At 44.5% G+C, this 21,862-nt stretch overlaps 1 protein-coding gene and 1 long non-coding RNA gene across 3 annotated transcripts in view; both read right to left on the bottom strand.

Moving 5' to 3' along the window:
• The window catches only part of LOC140394900 (uncharacterized), a 153,439-nt gene extending 147,062 nt beyond the window's left edge, over positions 1 to 6,377 (bottom strand). The window contains exon 1 of the long non-coding RNA XR_011936067.1: positions 6,176 to 6,377. This is a non-coding gene — a long non-coding RNA (uncharacterized lncRNA). The remainder of the gene's footprint in view (positions 1 to 6,175) is intronic.
• A 5,133-nt stretch (positions 6,378 to 11,510) lies between these two features.
• stk11 (serine/threonine kinase 11) overlaps positions 11,511 to 21,862 on the bottom strand; it is a 170,116-nt gene continuing 159,764 nt past the window's right edge. For both annotated transcript variants that reach the window (XM_072482063.1, XM_072482062.1), the window contains one exon: positions 11,511 to 12,805. In XM_072482063.1, coding sequence (XP_072338164.1) covers positions 12,705 to 12,805 — 101 coding nt within the window. In that variant the 3' untranslated portion in view covers positions 11,511 to 12,704. The remainder of the gene's footprint in view (positions 12,806 to 21,862) is intronic.

The following is a 21,862-nucleotide window of genomic DNA, read 5'->3' as shown; positions in this document are numbered from 1 at the left end:
AGTGCTGCATGACTGATTCTGCAACTTATCAGTATCACAGTGGGGAGCCTGTAAATTCATAATTTGATTGACGGATCCAAGTGGTTCCAAAGTCTTTGATGTGTGCCTATGAATACAAGTGTTTGTTTTCATATGAGATTGGCACTTGAATGGGGGTGTTTCTTTTAAATATATGGAAGTCTGCAATGGACACTTAGGCATTTATTTTATCTCGCCCTGGCTCCAAGGGTCTACCCACAGTGGATACTGGATGAGGTGGCGTGAATGGTGTTAGGGCAAAGGGTGGTGGGAGGAGATGTTATGATTCCAGCTGATGTTACTGCTGGACAGGAAGGTCCGAGAATGGAACCCTGGCTCAAAAGACCGTAATGTTTACTTTTATTTTTATCTTTAGAAACATGGATGAATTAAGTCACAGGGCTGACAATTAACTTTTACCAAAGGAAAAAGCACATTTATTAAACATGAAAAGCTTGATTATAACACAATACTCCTTCATCCCACCTATATCTTCACAAATGTACACAGATTTTAAATAAACCACAGGTTAAAAAATATATCTTGTACTATAATGGTCTCAACGGTCTCTGTAAGTCCACGGGCCAACTGTGGTCAGACACACCTCGCTCTGAAAACAAGTGGCAGACACCACACAAGACAACATTTGTGGATTTCTCACCAAATGCCCCCCCCCCCTCGCCCCCGCCCCCCCAGGTACTTCTCACAGAGTGAGCTGAATCTTTTCAAACTCCACTTTTGACAAAACGCACCTTAGAATCTTCTCCCAAACAATGCTTTCTCTCGGATGCCTTCACCAAGGATCCACTTCCAGGATTTCAGTCTCTCCTTTCCATATTCTCCTTCTTTGAATTGCCACATGCATTCAAACCTCCACACAATCTCTCAAGAACCCAGCCATGCCAATAAAATACTACTGCTTCACAGTCTATTCTAAGGTCACCAACCTTAACATTACTTCAAATGTCCGCTTCTGATGTTCAGATTCTCGCTAACCAACTTTCCCAGGTCTGTACTTTTCGGCTCTGCCTTTGGGAACCTCTCTCTTTGCCCTTTCTTTAACTTCAGTGAAAAGTACCATGTTCAATTTCTAGTTCCTTTTGTCCCTTTGTCTTCAGTCAGCTGAGAGTTTTTTTTTCATTCCCTGGTTATTCAAACACTCTGTTCTTTAACTTCTGCGACTTGTTTTCTGTATCTTTCTCTATTGTTCTGCTTCTCTGCTTCTGGCGGTGTCTGTGAGAAATGCTTCCTCTCCAGCTACCTAGTTCCAACTGCTACTGTGCCCAGCCTAAAACTAAATTCAAAAGGTCTTTCCAACTTAAACTAGTCCCTGGCTTCTAAGCAAGACTAGTCTTTCTTTAACACTTGTTGGTTTTCTTGCTGTAAACTCTTTAATCACGATGCAAGCACAGTTTGAAATGGAACCCAAAGTCTCCAATCATGCAAGCATCTTTGTTTGATACAAATCTAACGAAAGTTTTAACCATTTCTCACACAGACATACACAATTAAACTCACTTAAATATATAAACTATTTCTAATATCTGAAAAACAAATATAGATTAATTAAAACTATCTCTAGTTTCTGACAGGTGTTATTGAAAATATGGAAAGATGTGTAATTTGAAACATGGAAGTCTGGCAATATCTGGTCTGAGAGAAACATGAGAGGATACAGGGAAAGATCCCACAAAGGGTTAACAGCAGCTGCAAAGAGCAGGAATGTAAAATACAGATATCCTTGGTCAAGCAGGCTTAGCAAACACACAGGATTTTGAATGAATCCAAAAACAATGGCTCACACCTTCATTGAAATTAACTATCTTAGTAAGCAGCTGGAAAGGAAAGGATGAGGTTCAGTTGAATTTGGTGACAATTCTAGGTGTGAAATTTTGCTAATGCCAGGTAAAATAAAGAAAACTGGAGACTATCAGTCAGTGAGAAACATAATTCAAAGCCAAAATCAAAGTCAAAATTATGAGCTGAGGACACAATTGGAAAATAAAACTATAGAAATGACAGGAATTAAAAGTAACACCTCTTGAAGTCAAAGCATTTTGAACATCACAAAGGAAACAATGTAATCAGAGACCTGAGAGGTGAGGTTATGTCAAAATGAATACTTAGTTGGATTAGAATGTTTAGATCAAAGATACTTTTTACAATCAAAGAAAATCAAGAGTTACTTTACAATAAAGTCATAAAAACTAGATAACTGTTAGAAAGAGAATATAAACCTAGAGACCAGAGCAGAACCAGAACTCAGAGAGAAACAGAGAGGTCGAGAAGCAGAGAAGGAACAAGCAGCTCAGAGTCAGATTACAATCAGCTCGGTCATGGGGAAAATAAGCCAAAGCAGCCGAGCTAAAATAGCTAATACATCTAAGGAAGACTAGAATTTAAAGAGGAGACAGCTCAGAGACAGCCAGCAGAGCCAGCTCTCACAGCTCGGTATATGGGAAAGATAGGACACAGCAACCGAGATCACCAGCGAATACATCTAAAGAAGACCAGATTTTAAAAAGAAGATTGATTGTCAAGTTGGGCCTGAAGGTCCCTTCAACCAACCAGAAGGATCCAGAAGCAAGATATTTTTCCTTTCTGTAAAGAAAGTAATTGCAGCTTTTAAAAGAAAAATATAATAATAAAATAACTTAATTTAACCTGAAACAGTGGTTATTCCAAAGTCTACTTTACTTACTTAGCAATGCGGGACCCTCTAAGAATAGTGGTGAGTTTTCAACAACACAGGAGAGTCATGGATTGGCATAAGACCAAAAAGACATAGGAGCAGAATTAGGCCACTCGGCCCATCAAGTCTGCTCCGCCATTCAATCATGGCTGATATTTTTCTCATCCCTATTCTCCTGCCTTCTCCCCATAACCCCTGATCCCTTCATTAATCAAGAGCCTATCTATCTCTGTCTTAAAGACACTCAGTAATTTGACCTCCACAGCCTTCTGCGGCAAAGAGTTCCACAGATTCACCACCCTCTGGCTGAAGAAATTCCTCCTCATCTCTGTTTTAAAGGATCGTCCCTTTAGCCTGACATTGTGTCCTCTGCTTCTAGTTTTTTCTGCAAGTGGAAACATCCTCTCCATGTCCACTCTATCCAGGCCTTGCATCTTGTAAGTTTCAATAAGATCCCGCCTCATCCTTCTAAACTCCAATGAGTACAGACCCAGAGTCCTCAACCGTTCATCATACGACACACTGGGCTGAAGTTGAATTGTGAATGTTCAGTCCAGAGAGGAGAATAAAGTTATTCCAAAGAAATATAAATCATTGTAGACATTTATGACCTTTGTTTTACCATAACCTTGACCTTGTGTTGTTGATGGGCACTGATTGGGTGGAGTTAATGGCAGTCGGCAAAGTTTTCTGGATTTTCTCCAATGCTGTAGTGTCTGTGCCAGAGGCAACGGTCAGATTTACACCAAGCTTTGAGTGATGACATTTTCTGACTCAGCAGTACCTCCTTTAAAAAGAATCCGACCCATTGTATGTTTATTCCTCGGTGGCAGCAGCAAGATAGAGATGGTCTCACCACCTCTGGAGCTCCTATCATTTCTTCTCCCAGTCTTGCCAGGACAAATCTTCCAGTGTCCTTAAAAAGCTGCAGGTTCCTTGCTTTGACCGGTGGGCAGGTTTGCTTCAGCATTCTGCCTGGTAGTTAACAGAGATAACAGCATTTCATCAGGGATGTCCCCCCACAGTCTCCCCAGCTCCAAGGAAAACAATACAGTTTATCCAATCTCCCTTCATAACTAAACTCTCCAGCCCAGGCAACATCCTGGTAAATCTACTCTGCACCCTTTAGCACAGGGCTATCTAAATCGCTGGCTTTGAAAGCAGACCAAGGCAGGCCAGCAGCACGGTTCGATTCCCGTAACAGCCTCCCCGAACAGGCGCCGGAATGTGGCGACTAGGGGCTTTTCACAGTAACTTCATTTGAAGCCTACTTGTGACAATAAGCAATTTTCATTTCATTTCCAGTGCTACCACATCCCTCCTATAATGTGCATTTAAGAACCGCACACAATAGCAGCGGCCATACAGCGTTTTGTACAGTTCCAGCATAACCTCCCTGCTCTTAAACTCTATGCCTCAGCAAGTACACCACATGTCTTCTTAACCACCTTAGCCACCTGCCCTGCTACCTTAAGGGACGGGTGTACATGCACACCAAGGTCCCTCTGATCCTCGGTGCTTCCCAAGGCCCTGCCATTCATCATGTATTCCCCTCGCCTTGTTTGTCCTGCCCAAGTGCACCACCTTAGATTTAGATTTATTGACGTGTGTACTGAGGTACAGTGAAAAGTATTGTTCTGTGCATAGTCCAGTCAGACCGTACCATACATGAAAAACATGGACATGCGATAGATACACAATGTAAATACATAGACACAGACATTGGATGAAGCACATGGAGTGTAGTACTACTCAGTAGAGAAGATGTGTGGCAAGATCAGGTCAGTCCATAAGAGGGTCATTCAGGAGTCTGGTAACAGTGGGGAAGAAGCTGTTTTTGAATCTGTTTGTGCGTGTTCTCAGACTTTTGTATCTCTTGCCTGATGGAAGAAGTTGGAAGAGTGAGTAAGCTGGATGGGAGGGGTCTTTGATTATACTGCCCGCTTTCCCCAGGCAGCGGGAGTTGTAGGTAGAGTCAATGGATGGGAGGCAGGTTTGTGTGATGGACTGGGCTGTGTTCACAACTCTCTATAGTTCCTTAAGGTCTTGGGAAGAGCAGTTGCCATACCAGGCTGTGATGCAGCCAGATAGGATGCTTTCTATGATGCATCTGTAAAGGTTGGTAAGAGTCAATGTCAACATGCCAAATTTCCTTAATTTCCTGAGAAAGCATAGGTGCTGTTGTGCTTTCTTGGTGGACGTGTCGACGTGGATGGACCAGAACAGATTGTTGGTGATGTGCACACCGTGGAATTTGAAGCTGTCAACCATCTCCACCTCGACCCTGTTGATGCAGTCAGGGGTGTGTACGATACTTCACTTCCTGAAGTCGATGACCAGCCCTTAGCTTTGCTGGCATTGAGGGAGAGATTGTTGTTGTTACACCACTCCACAAGTTCTTTATCTACCCCCTGTATTCTGACTCATCTTTGTTCAAGATCCAGCCCACTATGGCTATATCACCAGCAAACCTGGAGATTTGGTGCTGGATTTTGTTGCATAGTCGTGTGTGTATAGGGAGGAGAGTATGGGGCTAAGTACGCAACCTTGCGGAGCCCCGGTATTGAGGACTATCGTGGAGGAGGTGTTGCTGGTTATCCTTATTGATTGTGGTCTATGAGTCAGGAAGTCAAAGATCCAGTTGCAGAGGGAGGAGCCAAGTCTTAGGTTTTGGAGTTTGTATATGAAGTTGGCTGGGATTATGGTGTTGAAGGCGGAGCTGTAGTCAATGAATGAGTCTGCTGTAGGACCATGGCAACCTGGCTCACTTAGTTGTGGGAGAAGCTGCCAGTGTTGGGAGAATGTCCATCAAATAAGTCAGAGGATGGAAGGAGTTGATATGGGATTCCTGGTCAGCAGCATCGGGATGCCAAATAGGCTCATTAATGGGCCTCTGATGGTTGTCTGGGAGATCCGGTTTACCAATGGCCTCCGGGACTCTGGGACTGGCATTGAGAAGGGAAGGGGCCACTGAATGCTAGCCCCCTGCTCCTGCCTCTGACATTCCTTCCCCCAATCTCCCTACAACCCCACTCAGCATTCCCCATGTCGTCCTCATTCACCGTTGGTCTGGCATTCCTGGGCCTCTGGTGGGTGCAATGTAGCCAGCTGCCAATGCTGGTGACGACAAACAGCTGCCAGCCTCTGGTTGGCCAGCAGCTCTTGGTGGGCGGGACGTCCGCCACAAGGGATCTCAGTTATGGCAGAGGCTGACGATGGCCTCTTAGTGTCTGCAGGGCATTTGATTCAATTGGGCCTTCTCCACGGAACTGAGTGTTCTCTGTGGGTTCTCAAACCAGTGGCTGTGGCACCTTGGCAGTCCCACAATATCAATGTGATTCTATGAGTTCATGATGTTAATATGCACAGTTGAATATCTATTGAAATATGTACCAAAGTCTGTTGTAAACTATAATATAGCCGCACGTAATAAAAAATGAGAAGGAACTTACAGTTATCTCTCACCTTTCACATCATCAAGATATCCAGAAGGTTTCACAGGGGTGAATTCTTTCTGTAGTCGCTGATGTTATATAGTCAGAAGTGGTGGACAACTTGTTCATGCTGTGGTTTTACAAGCGGGTGATCTGTTTTGCAATGTTACTTCAAGGATAAATGTTAGCCTGGCCACAGGACCATTCCCAGTTCCTCCAATGCTTCTACTTTACAGCCTCTTGAACAGGCAAAAGAGGCATCAGTTAAATATCTAATCCAAAAGACTATGTCCTGACTGACCTTTATTCCTCAATCAACACCTTGTATGGTTGCGCTGCTAGGATCACATTGATTGTCGTGGCAAAATTGGTGTTTCCTACATTACAACAGTGAGTGACTACACTTCAAAAGTACTTCATTGACTGTAAAGTGCTTTGGGATGTCCTCCAGTTGGAAAAGGAATTCCATTTCTCTGATAACACAGCCTTTGCATGTACTGAGTGCCTACCTCCATTAGGCAGTCAGAGCCCGGAGTGGGACTTGGAAACTGACAGGTAATGGGATTAGAAAGTGTGTATTTGCTTTTAAAAAGGCACAACCTTCAGAAAGTAAATGTTTTAATCCTGGACCACAGACAGTCCCGCACCCAATGCAAAAAGATAAATAGTCACTATTATCATTTAACAAGGAAACCAATTTAAAACCCGTGATGCATCATTAAAATGCAGCCTGTGTCCACATTCAAATTAAGCAATCAGCAGTCCCTATTGTGAACAAAGTAAAATGTCTTTAGAATGACAATCTTATAAACTGAATGTGGTAAAATATTAACAGGCTCCTCATTCATGAAGTAATTTTGCTTGTGTGCACTTTCACGCCTCAGTTAATTACTTACATTCAGTTACTCCAGATTCATTTTAATTTTAATGCAGAAGTTGGTTTGCAGGTAAAGGTTATGCAAGGTTTACCCAACATTTCCAGTCAGGGCCCCTTGTCAATATTCAATATTTGCAAATCCTATACATTGACTATCCTTCTAATAATCTGTCATTTTAACTATTAAATGTTACTCTCCCAGCTGTCCATAGCATCTTTCTGTATGTAAAATAACTGCTGCAACGACCTAAGTGGCAACAGTGACATGAAAAGTGAGAGATGTTATGGTGCTGTACAAATGTGTTAATTCATGTTTCCAATGGGGTATGAAGGGGCCTCTACTTTAAGTATCTTCATCCATGGCTTCATCCTGAGGAGTCAATGCTCTCTGTTCTCCATGTTTTCTCTGTAATGGATCGCCCACAACTGTGCACGGAACTCCAACAATGGCATAAACATCACTGTGCCCCCGTTTATCATTACCTCCTTCCTCTTGTACTCTATGCTGCAATTTATAAAATTGCAAATGCAGTAGGTCTTCCTCGTGGGTTCATTATCTTTACTTGAACTTTCAAGAATGTATTTAAAGCTCTCAGTCTCTCTGTTCCTTCACATTTTTCAGTGTCTTTCCATTGAGTGTGTACTTCCATTCACAATTTTTCCTCCCCAAATGTATAATTTTGCAATTTTCTTTATTAAATTATATATCCACACCTTTGACTAAAAAGCAAGTAAAGTCTTCATAGTCCCAGATGACCATGGGCTGCTTTCCCCTTTGAGGGGGAGAGCAGACCGGTGATGATTTAACCTGAGGATCACCACACCTCAGGTGAGGGGCAAGGTTGAGACAGTGGGGCCCTCATTTTTTCAAAAAGATTTTTTAAAAATTTAGAATACCCAATTCATTTTTGCCAATTAAGGGGCAATTTAGCGTGGCCAATCCACCTACCCTGCACATCTTTGGGTTGTGGGGGCGAAACCCACGCAAAGACGGGGAGAATGTGCAAACTCCACACGGACAGTGACCCAGAGCCAGGATCGAACCTGGGACCTCGGTGGCAGAGGCAGCAGTGCTAACCACTGCACCAGGGTGGGGCCTTCATGAATAACCTCAGCCGGTACGGGAATTGAACCTACGCTCTGCAGCACAAACCGCCGATTGCCTTTGACAAGGTGCCGCATAGGAGACTGTTAAATAAGTTAAAAGCTCATGGTGTTAAGGGTAACATCCTGGCATGGATCGAGGATTGGCTGACTGGCAGAAGGCAGATAGTGGGGATAAAGGGGTATTTTTCAGTATGGCAGCCAGTGATGAGTGGTGTGCCTCAGGGGTCTGTGCTGGGACCACAACTTTTCACAATATACATTAATGATCTGGAAGAAGTAACTGAAGGCACTGTTGCTAAGTTTGCAGATGATACAAAGATCTGTAGAGGGACAGGTAATATTGAGGAAGCAGCTGGGCTGCAGGAGGATTTGGACAGGCTAGGAGAGTGGGCAATGAATTGGCAGATGAAATACAATGTGGAAAAATATGAGGTTATGCACTTTGGAAGGAGGAATGGAGGCATAGACTATTTTCTAAATGGGGAAATGCTTCGGAAAGCAGAAGCACAAAGGAACTTGGGAGTCCTTGTTCAAGGTTCTCCAAAGGTTAACGTGCAGGTTCAGTCAGCAGTTAAGAAGGCAAATGCAATGTTAGCATTCATGTCAAGAGGGCCAGAATACAAGACCAGGGATGTACTTCTGAGGCTGTATGAGACTCTGGTCAGACCCCATTTGGAGCATTGTGAGCAGTTTCGGGCCCCGTATCTAAGGAAGGGTTTGTTGGCCTTGGAAACGGTCCAGAGGAGGTTCACAAGAATGATCCCTGGAATGAAGATCTTATCGTATGAGGAACGGTTGAGAACTCTGGGTCTGTACTCGTTGGAGTTTAGAAGGATGAGGGGGGATCTTATTGAAACTTACAAGATACTGCGACGCCTGGATAGAATGGACATGGAGAGGATGTTTCCACTTGTAGGAAAAATTAGAACCAGAGGACACCATCTCAGGCTAAAGGGACGATCCTTTAAAACAGGGATGAGGAGGAATTTCTTCAGCCAGAGGGTGGAGAATCTGTGGAACTCTTTGCCGCAGAAGGCTGTGGAGGCCAAATCACTGAGTGTCTTTAAGACAGAGATAGATAGGTTCTTGATTAATGAGGGGATCAGGGGTTATGGGGGGGAAGGCAGGAGAATGGGGATGAGAAAAATATCAGCCATGTTTGAATGGCAGAGCAGACTCGATGGGCCGAGTGGCCTAATTCTGCTCCTATGTCTTATGGTTTAAACCAGCTGTCCAGCCAGTTGAGCTAAATCGCACCCCCCACCCCCTCCATTTTGACTAACCTGGTGCAGGCCTTCTAAGATTTACAGTCCATTACTATCACTTTTTTATTATCAACAAACTTCCATTGTATATTATCTATTTACTGAAAGTAAAAGTACACGCACTGCTGATCTTTGTGATATACTGAAGTCGCCACTCCCTCCGGTGGCACATTGATGTCGATGTGATTTGCCAGCAATAGGCAATGATCGGTGTAACCAACACATTTTCCAATGGCATAGAAGAATCTTCATCCGCTGTGCGTCCACTTCCTGCTCTGTGTTATGTGCTCCAGTGCCACTTACTCACTCCATGGCCACGGTCTACTTCGTGACAAGGAGAGAAGAGGTAACCAGCAATTCGTGACAAGGAGAGAAAATTGAGAAAACTGTCCGATTGTGAAGAGCTGAATGGGGCTGAAGTATAACACAGCCTGGTCACCTTCACTTCAGGCTTAGGATTCAGATGATCACAATTACAGGAGGTCCAGAAAGCCTCAAGATAAACTGAAGGTGATGGATCTGCCTGGATTCACAAGTTGGAACAGATGCTTGAACTACACAATACGATTGGCACGTTTATATAATTTCTGTCTGTGATAGTGACAAATGGTTAACGATTGTTGTCTGATCAAGGTGACTGTCAAAGAGAAGCAAAGGCAGCCGAAGTCGTGAGCACTGTATTCAAACCGTATCAAATCAGAGAAACACTTATTAACACAAACCCCTTTGTTTCTTCTTTTTAAAAAAAATTTAGAGTACACAATTCATTTTTTCCAATTAAGGGGCAACTTAGCGTGGCCAATCCACCTACCCTGCACATCTTTGGGTTGTGGGGGCGAAACCCACGCAAACACGGGGAGAATGTGCAAACTCCACACGGACAGTGACCCAGAGCCGGGATCGAACCTGGGATCTCGACGCCGTGAGGCAGCAGGGCTAACCCACTGCGCCACCATGCTGCCCGGAGCTGGTAATGAACGACGAGCAACATCTGGGCCACTGTGACAGCAGAAAGTATGAACTGTATCACTCTGCTGGCATTGTGTATGGAGCAGGTTTATCAGTGGGTAACTATTCCACATTGTAGCATCAGCTGCTTGCTGCCATTTCACCTCTAACCTCCCAACCTTTGATGCTGAAAGGATCACAATGAGGTTTTTTCAAGGACCTCTTACCCGATGATAAGTGCGTCCCCAGAAGATTGCACAACCACAAACCCTTTTCCACACTTTAGTTACCTCTTGACTATAAAGGGTGGATTTTCCTGCATTTAGGAGTTTTTTTTTGGCTATTATGCAAAGGAAATTGGAGAGTGTATCAAGATGCGGTCATACTCATGCATTGCTTTGTGAAGATTGGAATGTTACTGTGAAATAATAGAAACAAATGTCTGATTTATATGCAATTCTTGTACCAATTATTTTAACAAAGGTGTTAGCCTATTACAAACACTGGACAGCATGACTTCACCCCAGGTTGGACTGTTTCAGTACAAACTGTCCCATTTGTCCGGAGCCAACATAAAAGTTTTTCTTAGAGAAAGGAAAGTCCCCAATTCATTTTTTTCCCCAACTGAGGGGCAATTTACCATGGCCATTCCACCTAACCTGCACATCTTTGGGTTGTGGGGGTGAAACCCACGCAGACACCGGGAGAATGTGCAAACTCCACACTGACAGTGACCCGGGGCCGGGATTGGACCCGGGGCCGAACCTGGGTCCCCGGCGCCATGAGGCAGCAGTGCTAACCATTGTGCCGCCGTGGCACTGTTGGAGCTAACATTGCTAATGCCTCTGTTGAAATGAAACAAAATGCCTTGCTTGGGTTCTTATTTGTCTGACTTCAAATTCATTCAAGATCAGATTTAAACGCAAACCAAGATTATTGTTAGATGCTCATGGACGATGAAAATTTAAAAAAATTAATTATCAAATTCAGATTCATTCTGGGCCAGTAATGGATTTAATAAATGAGATCCACCAGCTGCCATTATTCCATCCTAAATTTATCAAACTGCTGTGTTGTTATAATTCCGGACTCCAGGAGAGCGAAAGGTATCTTCAAGTTCCTGTGCAAAGAAATATGATGCAGGAGAAAGAATGCCACTGAGTCGTTCCTTGAGAATAATAATGGCAGCTACTTTAGTACAACAAGTAATGCTTTGGTTCCACTACAGTGTTCTGATAATTCACAAAACAGCCAGCTTGCAAAGTGTGCAGTGGCTTCATCAAGAAGTAACATGAAAAAAAACCAGCAGCTGCAAATGTATACAAATTGCATTGGTACACCAGTGTGGGACAGCAGACCATCATATTATAAAGAACTGTCTTATTACCAACACAAAATAAAAATAAATGCATTACTCTTCCCAATGCAGCATTTCACCATTTACATCATCAATCCAATATTGCAGTAAAAGGGTCCATTTTACAATGCTGGCTATAGAATCTTTCCAGGTTATCATTTACCAAGTCTTTTAACTTGTGACCCATAGATATACACTTGCAGCTTCTATGTAAATGCGACATTTGTCCATAAAACAACTGCAGCTGTTTGCACCAGTTTTGTGAACAGTGTGTACAGTATTTCCATTTTTTTATTTTGCTTTGGAAATCCTTTTGGTGCAGAATACTGTGGAAGGAAAATAAAACCGGGACAAAAAAGTTCAATAGCATACCACTAATGAAAGGAATGCATGTGTTGGCATGCCCAACAGGTGGGAAGCTTTCTGAAGGCTGAATTGATAAATGCAATCATTTCCAACAGTGATGTGACTGCGGCTGTCAGAAATTAGTACCAAGAAGTAATGGCCTTTCAATTGAGCGGGGTTGTTTCCTATAGTTCATCTCCGCATGCCCCTCACACCCCCCCACTCCACCCCAATTCCAAAATCTTGTCAAACAGTAGATATAACAATACTTAAACTGCCCTTCTCATTGTTCCCAAAAGGCAGCAACAATTTGATGTGTATTGATTTTTCTGAATGAACCTGCTGCGGAGCAATACAGATTAACACACAAGGTATTTAACCCTTTGCCCTTTATAAATGTGTATTCCCTTTCTCCACGCCCTTTACAGCATGCATTTACACATAACAATGTGTACTGTGTACTATACTGCAAGTATAAACAGAAAATAAAAGTAGTCTAAAACATAAAGTGCATCTAAATGGCTTTGCACAAAGTTCTAAGCGTCCATGGTTATACTTCTGTCAAACTCAGGGTTGTTGGTACAAACAGTGGCGTTGGGTGATAGGCTGGACAAACAGGCTGTCTTCATTCCACAGAAGGCAGGGATTATTTTGTTTGTATTCACCGCTTCTTCCTTCTTTTTTCCGTCGCTTGCCTCCAGTGCTGGTCCACACAGGCACAGAGGCAGCAGCAACACCATAATCCTCCAACTTCATCATTAGCTGCAACAAATGGTAAGAAACACACATTAGCTCAGCTAAAGAGTACAGACACCAGTAATGGTCGCATCAAAGTTGTCCAATGAGCAATCGCAACTGGGCTCAAAAGTACTGTCGAAGAATAAAATATTACTGAAAGCGGTCTTCTGAAGCTTCAAGATAAACTTTTGAGGAAAACCAGCTCTCTGTAACTTTAACTTCATTATCAGGAATCTATTTGAATGAACCAGGTAAAATCATAGAATAGTTGCAGCACAGAGGCCACCAGCTCATTGTATCTGTGCTGGTCTCTCTTTAAGTGCAACTAAGTTAGTCTCACTCCCCATTCCCTATCCCTTAGTTCTGCAATTAGTCTCTCTCTCCAGGTGCTTCTCCAATTCTTTTCTGTAAAACCCCAATTGTATTTCCTCCCTCACACTCTCAGGCAAATCCTAACTACTCTTTGCAAAAAACAAAATTCTCTGTTGGTTACGTTGCCAGACTTATATTGATGTCCCCTGGTTCTTGGCCCTTCGGTCAGTCGGAATAGCTCTTCTCAGTCCACTCTGACTAGACCCCTGATGATTGGGAGAAATCTCCTCTCAACCTTCCCTAATGAAAACAACCCCAGCTTCTTCAATCTGTCCATTTAACTGAAATCCTTCATCCCTCAAATCATTCTTGTAAGTATGATTTGAGGGATCTTCACATTTTTCCTAAAGTGCGCAGCCTCCAGGTGAAGCCGAACCAGTTCATTATTACTTCCTTGCTTTTGTATTCCATGCCCAGAATCTTTTTAACTGCTTTCTCAATCGGCCCTGGCCCCTCCACGATTTGTATACCTTCAGATCTTTCTGGTCCTGCATCCCCTTTAGAATTATACTTTATTATAAATTGTCTCTCCTTGTTCTTCCTCCCAAAATGTACCACTTTTGTGCATTGGATTTCATCTGCCACACGTTGGCCCATGTCCCCAGCCAGCTTATGTCCTCTTGAACTCTATCTTTATCTTATTCACAATACTTCCAATTTGCCAATTTTGACATAGTTCCAGCCAACTGGACTGCTTCAGATATTTGAGTCAATCACCGAGACCTGTTTGAACTACATAAAAGGAGTCATCATTAAAATGTTTGTGTTACTGTTTGAACAGCTCCTGAAAGAATCCTCTGGATATAGCAGGCATGTGGGAAAAGCGAACACTTGTGAGAAATGACAGGGATTAAAACAAAATCAAAGCTCCAATAGAAAGTGAACTCAAAATCTGGACTGCACCGACTTTAGGTCAGGACATTATCATCAATGTAAAATCTCAGTCTGTTAATATTTTATGAATGTTTTTTTTAGATAATCTTTTTTTTAAAATCCTTTAAACTCAAACTAGGTAAATTCTTCCTTGGGTTCCCCAAATTTCCATTAATTTATGAGACGACCAAGACGAACAGGTATTCAAACAATCTTCTATCAAAATTATGAAAACCAATTTGGAGGACGACCCCCAGGAAATTCCCGACGAGCATTGCTCACGTGTACTAAGAAAAAGGAGCTTTAGCTTTCAGACCTTCACTTGGTTATAAACTGTTGATCTCTAACAATGTCCAGTCCTTTTAAAAGACCATCCATCAGAAACATTAACTCTTTTTCTCTCTCCACAGATGCTCTCTCACCTGCTGTGTGTTATTTTAAAATCTAGGCAGTATTCCAAGTGTCAAAAATTGGATGCAGGAGATAGCGACTGTTACTTACCAATGCAAACAAAAGAGCAACATCGGAGTGTTTGGCTCGGCACATTTTTGTAAGAGATGAATCTTCAAGTTACCTATTATGTCAGGCAGGCATGTTTTACCCTTATTTATAGATCAGGTCATAATTTAGTTTTAAATTGAAAGTATTTTCTTTCAGTTAGTAGGTAATTGTTTTGGATATTGAAAGTTCTCACTAACATTCTCGCCAGCGTAAAATCTCAAGTCAATCAACATTTTCTGAATGGTTTTCAAAACCAATTAAATCATTTTTTAAGAAGTCATTTACACTTGCGGGCGGCAAGGTTAGCACTGCTGCCTCACAATGCCAGGGGCCCGGGTTCAATTCTGGCCCCGGGTGACTGCCTGTGTGGAGTTTGCACTTTCTCCCCGTTTCTCCACACAGTGCCCGGTAGGTGGATTGGCTGTGATTAATTGCCTTTTAGTGGCCAAAGACGTGCAGAACATTCCATGGGGTTACATGGACAGGGTGGGGCCTGGATAGAATGCTTTTACGGAGAGTCAGCGCACATTCTGCACTGTAGTCATTCTATGGACTTCTATTTCTTAACTTTCATATTTCTGCTGTTGGGAATTACCAGCTAAAAACTCTTAATCAATTTCAGCATAAGAAGCTTATCATTTCAAATGGTAAGGAATTGGGGTAATTTTGCTCTCTACTTGTTGATTTTTTCTTGAGAACATCCTCTAGAACTTTGGGCATATTGTGTAAAATGATGAAAAACTTCATTTATGAGGATAGTTTGGAGCCGGACTCCTCCGAGAGAATATGGCCAAGACCAAAAGATATAGGAGCAGAATAAGGCCATTCGGCCCATCGAGTCTGCTCTGCATTCGATCATGGCTGATATTTTCTCATCCCCATTCTCCTGCCTTCTCCCCATAACTCCGAACCCCTTATTGATCAAAAACCAATCCAGCTCGGTCTTAAAGACACTCAGTGATTTGGCCTCCACAGCCTTCTGCGGCAAAGAGTTCCACAGATTCACCACCCTCTGGCTGAAGAAATCCCTGGTCAGGCAGCTTCAATCGGGGCATTCTAGAGGGCATTAAATGATTATTTGAATAGGAGCAATGTGCAGGGGTACATGGAAAAGGTAGGGGAACGGCACTAAGTCGTGACGCTGACTTGGAGGGCCAATGCAGAGACAATGGGCCAAATGGCTTCCTTTTGCACCATAACAATTGTGCGATTCTGTGAAGTACAGACCAGCAGTCTAGATGCTGCCTGATCTGCTGAGTTGTTCCCGCTTTTTGGATTTGGATTTATTGTCTCGTGTACCGAGGTACAGTGAAAAGTATGGTTCTGCGCACAGTCCACGAGTGAAAAAAAACATACGATAGATACACAAAGTAAATCCATAGACCTGGACATCGGGTGAAGCATACTCGTGTTCTGATTTCAGATCTCTGGCGATGACTGGATACCAGGTGACTGCAGTCCCAGCCAGCTGGACAGAGGCGCAGTGGAAGAGGATGGTGTAGTAAATTGTGTTAAAGCTGTGGCAGATTGAAAAGGAGGAGGGGGGGATACTTTACTTTTGTTACAGTCACATAGGATGTCATTTGTGACTGATAGCACTGCTGCCTCACAGCTCCAGGGTCCCATGTTCGATTCCCAGTTTGGGTCACTGTCTGTGCGGAGTCTGCATGTTCTCCCCCGTGTCTGCGTGGGTTTCCTCCGGGTGCTCCGGTTTCCTCCCACAAGTCCTGAAAGACGTGCTGCCCATGAATTGGACATTCTGAATTCTCCCCCCCCCCCCCCGTGTACCCGAACAGGTGCCGGAGTGTGGCGACTAGGGGCTTTTCACATTATCTTCATCACAGTGTTAATGTAAACCTACTTGTGACAATAAAGATCATTAATTTATTAATTAAATTAAAAACCATTGTGGAACAGTGGCAAGGGAGGAATTCAAACCTGGAGTTCCAGGAAAGATGGGCATGGATTTGGGAGGTGATGGCATGTTCAAGGACTTTGAAGAAAGGGAGGTTGGAGATGGGATAGAGGGGTCAAAGGTGTGTTTTCTTCACTCAGTCTCTGTACCAAATGGGTTCTCACCCTCGGTGATTTCAACCTCCAACTCGATTTATTATGCCCTCTCTCCTTGGAGTTCACTTCCCTCCTCTCTTTCATCCTCATTCACTGAGAATGTCGACTTTTCTTTATGAAGATCCTCCCTATCTCCCAGCCTGAGAACACTGCTGTCATCGCCCCTTGGAGTTATTGGGCCCCTTTCTCAATGTTCTCCAAGGATTACGCTAATTCTGTGGCCCTTTTGAGGTCTAGGATGGGTTCTGCCAACAATTATTTTTGTATCGCAACATTATTGATCCCACACACTAGCCGGTCACGTAGCATCTCGGTCAGGTATGGGCCAAACCCACAGAATTCAGCCAGCTTCCTTAATCTAGCCAAGAGTTCTGTCATGTGTTCTCCAGGGGTCCTCCCAGCCGCGTTGAATCCATAAAGCTGGAGGATTAGGAAGTCTTTAGGTCGTAAAGGTTCGTTACGCGATCTACAAGCTCATTGAACATTTTAGTGTCAGTGGCTGCAGGAAAAGTAATGCTGAACATCGAGGCCCCGCATGCTGTCAAGAGGATGACTTTATGTCTCTCATCCCCTTCATGCCATTGGCATGGTCAAGTAGCGCATGCATTTGGCATACTGGGACCAGTCCTTTATGTCAGCATCGTACGGCTCGAACTTCTCAAAGACATTTCTGGGCTTTTTCTTTTCGCTTTGTTTGTTACCGGAGTTGTCGGGAAGTTTAGAAAAGGCTGCTGGGAATCCCCGGCCTGATCCTCGTCACCAATGTAATAATTCCAGAAGGCGCAGAGAGAAAGGCCAGCCGGGTTCATTTTAAACTGAAAATGAAGCTTTAACCACGGCACTCAAAACAAAGGTCCCAAGCCAGGACGATCAGGAACTGCCGGTCCGGTTCTGGGAGCTACATTTAAAGGTCTCCGCCCGCTCACCACAAAAACCCGTTTTTCACAATGCCCACCGGAAGGTCTTGAAGGTTACTACATAACAAAACTTATATCAAACACATTTGGTTAAGAGGTCCTGATGTTAAATGCAAGAGTATGCCAAAACCCTGGTTAGTGATATACATTTTCAATTTGGGATACTGCGAAATGTATGTTAAACGGGGAGGAATAGTCCAGTCATTGTATGAACTATTAATAAAGAATGTTCATTAACTTAGAAGCAAAAACAGACAACAAGAAGGACTATAATACATTACAACACATGGGTACACTGATGGCTACACAGACACTATTGCAGATTCCAACTATCTACGTTCCCTGAAACCGAGATACCCTTTTGTTTCCAAATAACATCCAATATTATATAACTCTACGAGTTAAATCCTGCAAATATTCACCACGCACAGATTACGTGGCCACATTTGGAACGGTCTTCAGTTTCAGCAATGGCAAAATCTACTGGGTTCGAGTATTGATCTTAACCAGATGCCTGTTTAGCAATAAACTGGGAGACTTTCTGTACCTGGGTGTGGTTGATGGTAGTTGCTTCAGTGTCTGTCTCAGTCTCTCTCTCCCCCCCCCCGGGTCATTGTGCTATGGATAAACCATTTTTCTCATTGATGTTATTCACCCTGTGCTTTTTGCTGAATGGGCCAATTTCCTTATCTCTCCAATTTGAAGTATTCCTTTCGGTATCCGCGTTGTTTTCCCCCAGTCACGGAGGTAAACACTCTTCTCACTAATATGCATCTTACCATCGCTTCAGACATCTCAGTTTTACTTTCTTTTATCCCTATTTTGTTTTTCCACTTTTAATTTTCTTCAATTCTTAACAGTATTAATATAAAAATTTTGGGTGCACAAATAAAACATGGGTTATGGTGGGGTGAACCCTCCGCCCGCGACGTCGCAAGCGCGAACTGCAATTGGGCAGAGAATCGGGCGCCTGACCAAATACGAGGTCCGCGCCCGGTGCTCAATCAGATGCTAGGCTCCAGTCCGTCGCTGACGGTGATAACAAGGTTTGCTCTCGGATCGGCAGCAGTATGCAAGACCCATATTTGCATACATTTAATTGTGATTAGCGCGTTTGACCCAGTATGCTCCAGGCCCCTCTGAGGCGGAAGTCACACGGGTGCAGTTTATTGCCGGTATTTACAAATGGGGACTGGACGTCGAGGCTCCTGACCCCTCTGGAAACGCACAGACCTCAGCTGACCCATCAACGTGGCCAAGCTCAATCAATGGCCCACCAGGTGCTGCCACTTCTCAGTTCACTCATCAGGAGCTCAGCCCCATTGCAGGAGAAGCAGGGGAACAGCAAAGCTCACCCCAAACAAAGGACACCTGCACCGTGGCCTTTGGCATCCTTCCTGGCACACGGCCCCGCTCAGGGCTGAGGCCTCCCCACCGCCACTATCAACTAGCCCATTTCGCAGGACAACCGGCTGTCCCAAGCCCTGCCTGGTTACTGTGCCCCTGTAGTCATTGGTGGTTCACAATGACCCTGTTCACAGCGCAACCATGTCCCTGTTGATGGGTTAACACACGGCCCACCCAATGGAGACACCCACTGCATACCTCATTGGGGCGACAGGACAGGGGCCACGGAGCCTGTCGCTGACTTGGGTTGCTGCAGCCACTGGTTCCCCTGTCGACAGGGACGGGTGAGGATAGAGGCTCTCCGTGCCACTCATTGCTGGGGACAGGAGTGCAGTATGGAAGGCATCATATCGGGGGGGAGAGGGAACAGCTGAGGGGTGGGAGTAAGATTGGGAGGGATGTCTTCTCTTCAACCCCCCCTGCAGAGGATGAACCTTGGAGTACAGCCAGCAATGCTCACCATCTGCCTGACCACAGTTGCCATTGCAGACACACGGAGGCTGGCGGCACAGGGCCTGCTCGTGGAGGGCCCTGTACAAGAGATGTATGCCCCAGAAGAGCAGGGGCCCGCCCTTAGGCTGCAGAGCCAGCCATCCAACAGGCGGAGAGGTGTGAAGGAGGCACTGCATCATTGGATTGGATTTGTTTATTGTCACGTGTATCGAGGTACAGTGAAAAGTATTGTTCTGCGAGCAGCTCAACAGATCATTAAGTTCATTTCATTTCATTTCAAGTACATGGGAAGAAAAGAAAATACATAATAGGGCAACACAACATATACAATGTAACTACATAAGCACCGGCATCAGGTGAAGTATACAGGTTAATGAGCTCGGTCCATAAGAGGGTCATTTAGGAGTCTGGTAACAGTGGGGAAGAAGCTGTTTTTGAATCTGTTAGTGCCTGTTCTCAGACTTCTGTATCTCCTGCCCGATGGAAAAAGTTGGAAGAGTGAGTAAGCCGGGTGGGAGGGGTCTTTGATTATGCTGCCTGCTTTCCCCAGGCAGCGGGAGGTGTAGATGGAGTCAATGGATGGGAGGCGGGTTTGTGTGATGGACTGGGCGGTGTTCACGACGCTCTGAAGTTTCTTGCGGTCCTGGGCCGAGCAGTTGCCATACCAGGCTGTGATGCAGCCAGATGGGTTGCTTTCTATGGTGCATCTGTAAATGTTGGTAAGGGTTAATGTGGACATGCCGAATTTCCTTAGTTTCCTGAGGAAGTACAGACGCTGTTGTGCTTTCTTGGTGGTAGCGTCGACGTGGGTGGACCAGGACAGATTTTTGGAGATGTGCACCCCTAGGAATTTGAAACTGCTAACCATCTCCACCTTGGCTCTGTTGATGCTGACAGGGGTGTGTACAGTACTTTGCTTCCTGAAGTCAATGACCAGCTCTTTAGTTTTGCTGGCATTGAGGGAGAGATTGTTGTCGCTGCACCACTCCACTAGGTTCTCTATCTCCCTCCTGTATTCTGACTCGTCATTATTTGAGATCCGGCCCACTATGGTCGTATCGTCAGCAAACTTGTAGATGGAGTTGGAACAAAATTTTGCCACGCAGTCGTGTGTGTACAGGGAGTAGAGTAGGGCTCCTGATATTGGAGGACTATTGTGGAGGAGGTGTTGTTGTTCATTCTTACTGATTGTGGTCTGTTGGTCAGAAAATCGAGGATCCAGTTGGAGAGTGGGAACCAAGTCCTAGGTTTTGGAGCTTTGATATGAGCTTGGCTGGGATTATGGTGTTGAAGGCAGAGCTGTAGTCGATAAATAATCAGGCCACTTTTATACTGTCGGCACTGGTCTTTTGCGATCCTGCTGGACAGTGTGTGCCGCCAAAGACTCTGTCTAACCTGGAAGATCGTGAGCCACTGTTAGGTGACGGCACACCTGGCACCCGCTCCTGGTGATGATCGTCCTGAACTTTTATGCCTCTGGGAATTTCCAGGGGGGTACCGAGGACCTGTCTGGGGTGTCCCAGATGTATTCACGCTGTGACAGATACCTTATGCGCCCGGGCGGCAGATTATATAAACTTCATTCTGGACCAAGTATGATAATCCCAGACCAGACCCCAATAGTGGCTAGGATACTGGTCTGAAACCCCAATATTTCAGCTTATTTTAAGACTGTGCAGAAAGAATGATTCGCTCCAGGAGTGATTACATGAAGTAATGGGACTTTGGTATTTTTAAAATAAAACTTTCTGATAAATACAATATTAAACTTTTTAAAGTCACACACAAATAGAAGAGCTTACAATGACCCCTTAACACTACTACTCAATTTCCCATCAAATAGCAAGAAACATACAGTTCTCACTCTATCTGACAATCAGCAGGTAAGTGCACTAAGTGCATTCCAATCACTCAAGCGTATGATTTCACTGCACTTACCTGTCTTTGATGTGGTCAATGTTTACAAACATTGGGGTTTCACCACTTCCGCCACTGAAACATGAAAGGATATGAATGGATCAAAGCTGCAGATGTTGTTTACGAGCTGTCAATCGAAAGCTATGAATGGATCTGTGGGAACCAGATCAATGGGCACCTGGAGCTGCAAGGTAAGTATTACAGCAACAATGCTTCCCACTGCCCCGGTCTCGACTGCTTGCTAGCTTTCAGATAGGGGTCCCCTTTCTGGGGGGGGGGGGTCCTGTGTGTGTGTGTGGGGGGGGGTCTGTGGAGGGGGTCCTTCTATTACAGTGGTCCCTGGGGTGGTCCCCTGATTACAGGGATCCCTGGGGGAGGAGTGGGTGGGTCAGGTCACCCCCGTACCTGGGGTTAGAGTGGGCACCCAAGCAATCCAGGAGTGCGGTGGGAGGGGTTGGGGCCGATTTGTGGGGGGGGATTGGTATCGGCCTAAGGACCTTGCTATCAGGCCGCCCACTCAAGGTGGCGGCCCAATAGCAGGATCCCTGGGAATCCCGCGCATTTCCCGTCA

This window comes from Scyliorhinus torazame, chromosome 18 (assembly GCF_047496885.1).
Source record: "Scyliorhinus torazame isolate Kashiwa2021f chromosome 18, sScyTor2.1, whole genome shotgun sequence".
Classification (NCBI taxonomy): Eukaryota; Metazoa; Chordata; class Chondrichthyes; order Carcharhiniformes; family Scyliorhinidae; genus Scyliorhinus; species Scyliorhinus torazame.
Note: the sequence above shows the minus strand (reverse complement) of the source record. Positions and strands in the feature narration are given on the sequence as shown.